The following is a 9425-nucleotide window of genomic DNA, read 5'->3' as shown; positions in this document are numbered from 1 at the left end:
ACTCTACTAACAGTGCTGCATCATTGTGCTTTATTGTCATAAGCTAATCAGAATGCTTGGCTTAGGCAGAATTGATTTTGAATAAGTAACATTCCGATCCGAACATTAGCAATAGGGCAGGATGAATCAGCAGTGTTAGGCAATTATGCTATGAGGCTAACTTTGTTTATCGGAAGGAAATGATGCAGTCAATACACAAATACTTGGGAAAAGCAGGATAAAGTCCATTTCATTTGCCACTTGATTGCTCTGGTACATTGCAACGACACCAAGACACCAACACAACCATACGTTTAGGATAACAAACAATTAAGGTTTGACTCGAGGTAAAGATAACAATTACACATCTCATTGCTGTCACACGTGCAGACAGCAGAGTTACAAGATTGTCGACACCACTCATTCACTGTGTGCTGCAAAGACGTTTTGTCTGTACTCTGAATTGGGAAAGAGTGAACACCTCCATGCTTCAGTTGTGAGTCATCCTCTGGAGCAAAGACAAGGCCTGAAATCGGTGGTTCTCAAATGTTTAAGTCAAGGACCCCAACATTTATATTTGGCTGTGGACCCCCATCTGCTAATATTTTGTGCCAAAAACATTCCAAATTCTGTACATCGTTTTATTTTTTGAAAATAGCCCATCTACAAGCTCACAGTGCACCACATTGCGTTAAAAAGTTGTTTGATGCTATACTAACTAATTATGCTGGGGGGTCCCTGGATCCAACTTTAAGGACCACGGCCTTAAATGTAGCCAACACAGAGCTTTGGAGAGAAACAGTACAAACAGTGTAAGACATTTATTGAGACAGTAAACACCCTTCCCTCTCATAACTTACGTGAACCAGGAGCGAGTGAAATGTCTCACTAAAATAGAAGTACAGTTTTTGAACATTCATTTATTAAACAAAACAAGAGTTGCTGGCATGTGTGGAGATGAAGATTATTTGTCATTTTTTTCATTTTTGTAGCTGCTGAAGTAATCCTTTTAAAACCCAAACATGTGCAAACCATCTCAGCCTGTAATGAAAACGGCCTTCCAGCCAGCAAATGAGAAATATAGATTCTCCAACTGTGTGGACCATGGCTGTAAAAGTGTAACATGTAGTATTCTGTTAAAATACAGTATTCTCAACACAAGATTGTTTGAGATCCAGCCGGGTCATAGTCCCCTCCCAGAGCACTGCCAGGCTCTTATTTAGGAGAAGACACTAGAGTATAGGGTCAGCGTCTGTTGCTGTCCAGGAGGTTTATATACAGTGATGCTGCCAGTGCAGACCGGATAAATTAAATGGAACGGGGAGTGTTTGTTTTAATCTAATTTTTATCTGAAGAGGCGGTACGTTCGAGGCAGGCGTCCATCCTTGCTGGACAGAGCCGCCTGGATGTGTTCATAGGAGGGCAGCTCACTCAGGTCTCCCAGGGCGGCCACAGCAGGTTTGCCACGCAGCATCTTTGTAGTCACTTTCTTTATGTCCCCAGCTGTGACATTGCCTGGAAAGACAAGAGGTTTTTCATTTTTTCTTTTACTACTTTCAACCTGACGTCCAAATTCTGGTCATGCCACGCTCACAACGCATCACATTGTGAAGTGCTGTGAGCCTGAAGATAGCCTATTTTTGTTGAAATGTACAAAGAATAGATGCCTGTGGACCCTGGTCAACTAAGTATATAGAGGTTAACACCTATATACTTAGTTGACCAGGGTCCACAGGCATCTGTCAAGCTACTTGTCAATATGGAGTCCACCTGCGTTTGCCTTGCCTACAACTTTAACTGTAATACAATACTAAACAACTGTTTGAGAGCTGAGACTGAATGTACCATCAAGTTGTCATGGTGACTCGCTCTAAACTGCATAACATCAAAAGTAACTTGATTTTCTTTACTCACTTATGAGGGTACACAGTTCGTGTGGCAGCTTTCTCTTTCCTGTGGATAGAACCTGGCGCCCCACATCCTCAAAAATGACCGGCCGTGACTCCAAGTTCATCATCAGCATTGACTTTAGCTGTGTCTTAGCCCTCTCCAACTCCATCTGGATTTAGACATTTTAACGGCAACAAAGCACAGATTAATTTCAAGTCATAATAATGTCGACTTTCTGACGTTTTAGCATTCCATAACAGTAAGCCATATCCATTAGTGTAGTTTTCCCTCTAGGAACTACTCCCCTTACCTCTCCTACTGTGCCAGCCATCTGAATGAATTCTCTGGTGATGATTTCCACCATTTCCCGTACCTGAAGAGGAAGGCATGTGTTGAGAGCAGAACTCAGCCGGACGCACATCCGGAAACTTATTTTTTAGGAACAGTAGCTCACAACGCAAGGTGCATATATTTTTTGCCACCTTCAACTGCGGCGAAAATATTATACATCTGCATTTGCAGGGACCCCCATTTAAACCAAAGAAAAATATGGGAACAAAGATCATTAGGTCCTTTTGTGAATTATCCCACACCCAACCCAGAACATTAAAAACAAAGTTGCCTTTTTAATCTGCCTGAATTCCAGAAGCACATGCGGGACGCAACGCAACGCACAACGCTAGCCTGTACCAACCTGTCTGGGGTCAGCGCTGGCGTGGATACACAACAAGCCACTGTCCTCATAGCTGTGGTGGTAGGCGGTTGCATTGTACATCCAATGATGCCTGGAAAGAGTGTCAGTTAATTAAAACACAGTATCTCAAGACTCAAACCTACTGTAAGATAACGTGGTAGGCTCACTGACAAGGGTTATTATAGTTAACTAAAACCAAGACTGATAAGAAAACTGAGGTAAAATAAATTGTTAACTGGAACGAAAAATAAATCAATTAAAATAAACTAAATAAACTAAAATGAAAACTAACCTAAAGATCATCTTTGTTTTAGGTTTTCTACCATGATTTCTGAAAACTAAATGACTAAACTAAAAATTGTTAATTCCTAAAACTACTAATGCACTCATAAAACATGATATATTTTGGTTAAAACTTTAAGTATTTTAGATATTCTGATTAATTGCTATAAAGTATTTGTTCAGTGACAGTGATCTCTTCATCTCTTGAATAAACAGAAAATACATTTTCAGGTGGGATGCCATAACTTGCCAATATCATCTAATCAGGAGAGAGTACCATTTTATTGGCTTCAGTTTTAGTGTTCCAGTCTCAATTCTTTTGCACAAAACACATCACTTACTGCACCTTTAAACTAAACTGAAATCAAACACCAAACTGAAAAACTAAAATACTACCAAGTAATTACAAAAAACGATTACAGAACTACAAGTGCTGCAGGTTCAAACGCCGTAATTATGGATGGAAGATGTTCACCTATTGAGGACATTCAGGTATAGACGGGTGAACATCCCCTTCCCAGGCCCTCCCGCCGAAAAGGAGCCACCTCCGCCCATCATCATGTTGAGCACGGCGAACGGGATGAAGTCGTCCTCCTACCAAAGAGAAACAAAACACCTGCATTGACTCGGGGACACCGTGGTTGACACAAACCGCTCCAACTGTTGGCGATTCTCCAAGGGGAAACTGATCTCTACAAGCACTCACCAGGAAGGAGCAGCTCTCCAAGCCGATCATGATGTGTGCGAGCTCTGGGATGGGGGTGGGGCCGAGGCTGACGTCTGACATGTCCTTTTCCATCTAAGTGGGATCAAAGTGACAGTTTTAATGCATCAGAATTAGGGGTTCAACAGTTAATCATACTAAAGAAAATATTAATAATTGATTTGAGTAAAAAATATATTTTTTTCTTTTGCGAAACTGTTGTATGACTTAAGTGTTCAATCAGACTAATACATCTATTAGATTTTTTTCACATAGCTTCGTTGATATGTAAAACAAACAAAATTCAAAAAAGTAATCGATAGAACAAGAAAATAATCAATAGTTGCAGGCAGTCCTAATTAGAATCATTATTCTAACTGAGAAGCTCCATCTGGTGGACAAATCTGCAGAAAAGTGACAAATGTACAGACAAACCTTCATGATGCCACCAGTGTACTGCGCTACAGAAAGGTCAACGTTGGCGGGCGTGCTCGCTCCCCACACCGGCTTGGCGTCCAGAAGGTACTTCCTGGCACACTCCACCAGCTGCTCGTGCTCGATGCCCACTCCTGCCAGCACCATGCGCTCAGGACAGTAGTAGCTGCTCAGGTAGTTGTGAAGCACTTTCCTGTCGATCTTGTCCACGTGGTCCACAGGGCAAAAGCGTGGCAGACCCACTGTGTTGCCTCGATATGCTGCCTGTAAAAAACAAACAAACGTTGCTATGACTTTAAAAGTGCTAGGATACTGTTAGGTGTTATGATATGATATTTAGGTACTACACACCAATAGTCCATTCTACAGGTCTTGGTATAGTCCCTTTTTCACTAAACTTCCTGAACTACATGTTTCAACAATATATGTTAATGTTTTATTCATATCCATTTGTTAACTAAAATCAGACTTCTGTATAACATAGGTTAAAGGGAATGAAGAGAAGATAGAGATTAAGTTGATCAATTACTTTCCAGTTAAAATAAAGAAGGCTCCAATGAAAACAAGAACATTTTTGTTCAATTCATTCATTAAAATAATACCCCGTCAGCGCAGTGTACAGTAACGCCTGTATAATATGAAGGGCTTGATATACTTTGTTGAGTGCGGTGTCGCTCACTAAGAATAACAGATCTACAAGCTCACAACACGCCGCAATGCAGTATTCTCACACAGAAGCAATGCATATTCAGTGGACCAACTGCTTGACTCACCGCGTGGATCATCTCTGTCAATAAGGGTTCGGGGTCTGGCCTCATGTTCAGGTCCTCAAGCTCAAAACGTACCGCCATTCGGGTCATCTCAATCTCCTCATCTACACAGGAGTCACACAGAAAACATCTCAGGGTGAAAGTCATAACAGTGATCGGGGAAAGAGACTTAAACAGTGCATGTGTAATCAGAGTGATTTGTCAGCATCAGTGGAAATTAATTTAAAGTATAAAAGGGCCAAGCCCATCCACTCCAAGAATGATATTAACTATAAATATATTGTTTTAAAAATCGAATCCAAACCACAACGATAACTATAATAACAGAGGCGAACGATATCATAGGGATCACTTTCAGAGCCGTTTTATGAAGAATAGAAAAACAGACAGCCAATCAAAATCCATCCAAAATAACAGGGCGTCCGTTCATTTTTTTTTACAGAACATTATCGTTCTTGCTCATATCGTTATACTTAATAAATAAATCATATCAAGTATCACGACAGTTATCAAGCTTGGTGTGGACGGCCCTTACCAGCTTTCAAACTGGCATCTCTATTTCGCACACATTATAGGCGAACATTTATTTATTTAAAAAATATATCAGATCTAAAAGCTCACAACATGATGTGATGCATTGTGAAGCTATAGATCTAATATTTTTGAAAGTCTTTTGAAAGTATAAAATATGGTTTAAAGTGGTTAAGACCGACCTAGGAGGCGAGGATGCAGAACAGCATCAGATAGAAGGCTGACGACTGTTTCTAAGCCTTTCACTTCAGCAGACACTGCATACATAGTGGTATCTCTGTAAAAGGAAGGTGCATTGTATCACATCTCAATGAAAAAAACACTCCTCAAGCCAGTGGAAAAGCCTATTTTGTCTTTAGAACATTCTGTGATACATAAGTACTTTGTTAATATGCTGAATGACGTGGTAGTGTGAAACAGTATACCTGGATGTTTGGCAGTCACATATTCCGCCGTGTTTTTCAAGCGTGAGGAGGATCTCATCTTTACTACCGTATTGAGCTGTGGACTACAATTGCAGACCAAGTCAATTATACACAGACAAATCCTCAGTTTTAATTTAACTATGAGTGTGTTCAAATGTAACCAAAATGGACCGTTGTGTGACATTTTAAGGTTATATTTCAGGAGGTTACATTTTAATCAAATGAACACTTGGGATTTTACAGTTCAAATGGCCATAGATGATAGTGGACATGTAGCTATTCAAGAGGAGGGAAGAAAGGTGTGAGCACATTGATCATCAACAGTTATATACTTACAGAAAAGGCAAGTTTCTCTAAGAAGTGTGCAATCCCACTTGGATACTTTGCCTCATACCTGGATCCAGAGTTTACTAAAACTAAGACAGACAGAGAAAGTTGTCCCAATATAATACATTATACATAATGTCATGTTGCTGTCGGGTCACTCGGGTGGAAACCCTGTACGTCTAAAACAGATACTTTTCAGGAAATAAAGTAAAACAGTTTTCCAATAGTTCCAATGTATTTATTATTTAGTCACAACAAGCTTGTCAATACTTTTCATTGGTTAAATATTTATAAAATAAAACCCATAGAGAGACTTGACCACTTTTCAACCTGGTGTCCACGCCTTATTTTGACCATGTTATTATAGGCAAAACTATTCAAAGATTTTCAAATAGCACATTTACAAGGTTACAATGTGGATCAGCTATATTCACAACTTTTGCTCAACGCTGTCATACTGCAAAGTATAAACTTGGCATTAGTTTATGAAAAATCATTAAATATGGAGATAAAAGGTTTCTGCCCGACAGCGACAATAATCTAGATCAGGGGTCTTCAACGTTTTCAGGCCAAGGACCCCCATTTTTTGTTTACGTGGTCTGCTCTTTTTTCCCTCTACACCTATAGCCTCTTTGCCAAAAATAGCAGATCTACAAGCTGCGAGGCGTTGTGAGCTTGTAGATCTGCTATTTTTGGCCAAAGTTCTCCTCAGAAAAGGGATACTAGGGTTCAAGTGGTTAAGGTAAAATAAAAAATCCTATCACACAAAGATTTGGCGGACCCCCTGTAGTAACTCTGAGGACCCCCTGTTGAAGACCCCTGATCTAGATCAGTCATTTTTCTCATTACTTTTTTTTATTTCAAGGATCCTCAACTTGAGCATTAGGCCAATTGATAAGATTTTGTCAATGGGATACCAATTTCAGAAGATTTTTTGTCATTAGACAAGATTTGGTCCAGAATAGCACAACTGTACTGTAGGTACAGCAATAACCGCGAAACCCATCAAAATAGTTTTCCAATTGTAAAAAGAGACGCATTGAGAAATACTAATCTAGACAGCAACTACAGGGTAAAAACCTCAGTGTTCATTTGTCCGTAACATAGAGAGTTATAGAGACTAGATATTACGCTTTGAGCTTCATGCAACACAAGTCTAGTCAACCACTAGTGGTCTTATCCGACTACAGGATCTACATTTCTCAATAGAAGAGCAGGGAGAGTGAGACCACCTCCAACCACCACTGTTGTGTTAGTTAGCCTATATTGTATTAACATACTCTACCATAAAGATGGTAAAAAGAAAACTATAAAAACAAATGGATTGCAGCTTTAAATGAACACAGAGAGGATTTTACATGGTGTAAATATACAGCACAACGGAACAGAGAACTTACTTCCAACCGTGCAGAATTGACCGAACTTATCCTGCGATGCAACTTTAAGGCCATTTTCCAAAGTAGTGATCTTGGTCTCGTATTTCTCCTGACCGTCCACCGACGCAAACACTGGCTTGGGGATGCCGGGCAGGGGCGAGGACAGCGAGATATTGGGGTATCCAGTACCACTGCTGTACCTTCTGTATGCTGCGACGCCAAACCTTTTGAGAACGTAACATAACGAGAGAACGTAACATAACGTGACTGTAGAAACTATCACTCGGCTGACTCGTTACCAGGGCACTATGAGGATATGTTTTAGGCTATGGGAATCGACTATTCCTGGATTCTCTTAGATGCTTCTCTCTCTGTAGGTAGTTAATGTCTCTCAAGACGTCTCCATATATGGAGCTGCCTATGTCAGTTATGCCCAAATATGGGACCGTGACGGTTATGCCTATATATGGAGTTTAATTCTGGGAAGGGTTCGCTGATGTCAGACTCCGTATATATGACACGTTTAGGTCTCTATGACGACCTTGTCGGTCGATTGTCTCCATCAATGTGCTCACATCTATGGGGATCTCCATATATAGGCTAGTGCTGGCAAATATGCCCTGAATGCTTTCTACAGTGACATTCCTTCACCATCAATCGGTCACAGTAACGTGGGATGAGCGACAAATCTCAAATGACCAAACACAAGAACAACATAGGTGAACATTCTGAGAGAATAGCAGCTCTATAAGCTCACAATGGATTTGCAATGAAATTAGCTATTTTCACTATTTGAGATGTACTACAAAGTATAAAGGCTTTAAGTGATTAAATGTACTAACACTGTACCTGAAAGGATGAAATGTGTGGTAATATGCAGGGTTGGAAAGTGCCTAAGTACATTTACTCAAATTCTGTACTAGAGTAATATTTTGAGGTACTTTTACTTTACTTAGGCGTTTCCATTCTTGATACTTTATACTTCTACTCCACTATCTCAGAAGCAAATATTGTACTTTATACTCAACTACAATTATTGGACTGCTTTACCAGCTACTTTGCAGATACAAAACACATACATTAGCTGATAAATTATGAAATATATAAATCATTATAGGTTAAGCTACCAGCAGCACAAAGTAATTCAAAATCAGCCCCACCTTTACCAGCTGCAAGGTCAAAGTAATAAACACAATGCATTTAGTAATTACAATCCAATATAGTATAATTGTCAAAGTACTTTCTTTGACACTTCAAGTATACAGTACGCCAAAACCTGTATACTTTTACTCAAGTAGTAACATTTGGGATGCAGGTCTTTTACTTGTAACAGTGGTTAATGTATTTTTTGTAATAATAATCAAAAACTACAAAGTTTGTCAAACTTGTCATATAATTGTAGTGGAGTAAAAGTACAATATTTTCCTCTGAGATGCAGTGGAGTAGAAGCAACTGAAGAAAGTAAAAAAATATCAAAAAGTTGTACTCAAGTACAGTACTTGAGTAACTGTACTTCGTTACTTTCCACCACTGGTTTGACAGCTAGGTTAGCATCATGCTAGCCTAGCAGGCTGACGACATGTAACATTAAGTGACACAGCAGAAGCTAACGGGTTAAATGAGCCAGGCTGTAGAAGTCGGTGTTGTTGTTAATGTCAGTGAGATGAATGAATGGATGATGGTGTGTTAATACCTGTGGACACGACGACTCCAGGTTCTACACTTGGACATGTGTGTCGCCATCTTGGCTCCTGTGTGACCACTGGAGAACCGCGCATGCGCGATGACATTATTCAAGCGCTTCCGTGACGGGAAGCAGGAGAGGACAAATGTCACTTTCTCAAACTTTTTCATGTCAAGGACCCCCAAAATGATATGTGTTTGGCCGCGGACCACCATCTCAAAATATTTAGCTCCAGGGACCCCCAGAAGCAAAGATTTGAGTTACAAATGTTCGCTTTAAGAATATATATAATTCAAAGATTTGCAAAAATGTAGATCTGCTATTTTTGA

The 9425-nt window shown here is 39.9% G+C and overlaps 1 protein-coding gene across 1 annotated transcript; it reads right to left on the bottom strand.

Moving 5' to 3' along the window:
* Positions 1 to 169: 169 nt before the first annotated feature.
* Positions 170 to 9165, bottom strand: pmpca (peptidase, mitochondrial processing subunit alpha). The gene is made up of 13 exons (XM_080432937.1): positions 9106 to 9165; positions 7434 to 7636; positions 6046 to 6125; positions 5710 to 5792; positions 5467 to 5561; positions 4757 to 4857; positions 3984 to 4247; positions 3552 to 3644; positions 3321 to 3439; positions 2564 to 2654; positions 2180 to 2242; positions 1894 to 2038; positions 170 to 1494 (listed from the first exon to the last, which is right to left on the bottom strand). Exons 1-13 carry the CDS (start codon positions 9153 to 9155, stop codon positions 1325 to 1327), a joined length of 1557 nt encoding a protein of 518 aa, XP_080289063.1. The 5' UTR covers positions 9156 to 9165; the 3' UTR covers positions 170 to 1324.
* Positions 9166 to 9425: the final 260 nt, after the last annotated feature.

The sequence above is a fragment of the Gymnoscopelus braueri genome, assembly GCF_963280865.1.
Source record: "Gymnoscopelus braueri genome assembly, chromosome: 7".
Lineage (NCBI taxonomy): Eukaryota > Metazoa > Chordata > Actinopteri > Myctophiformes > Myctophidae > Gymnoscopelus > Gymnoscopelus braueri.
The sequence above is the reverse complement of the archived record's forward strand: the minus strand, read 5'-3'. Positions and strand labels throughout refer to the sequence as shown.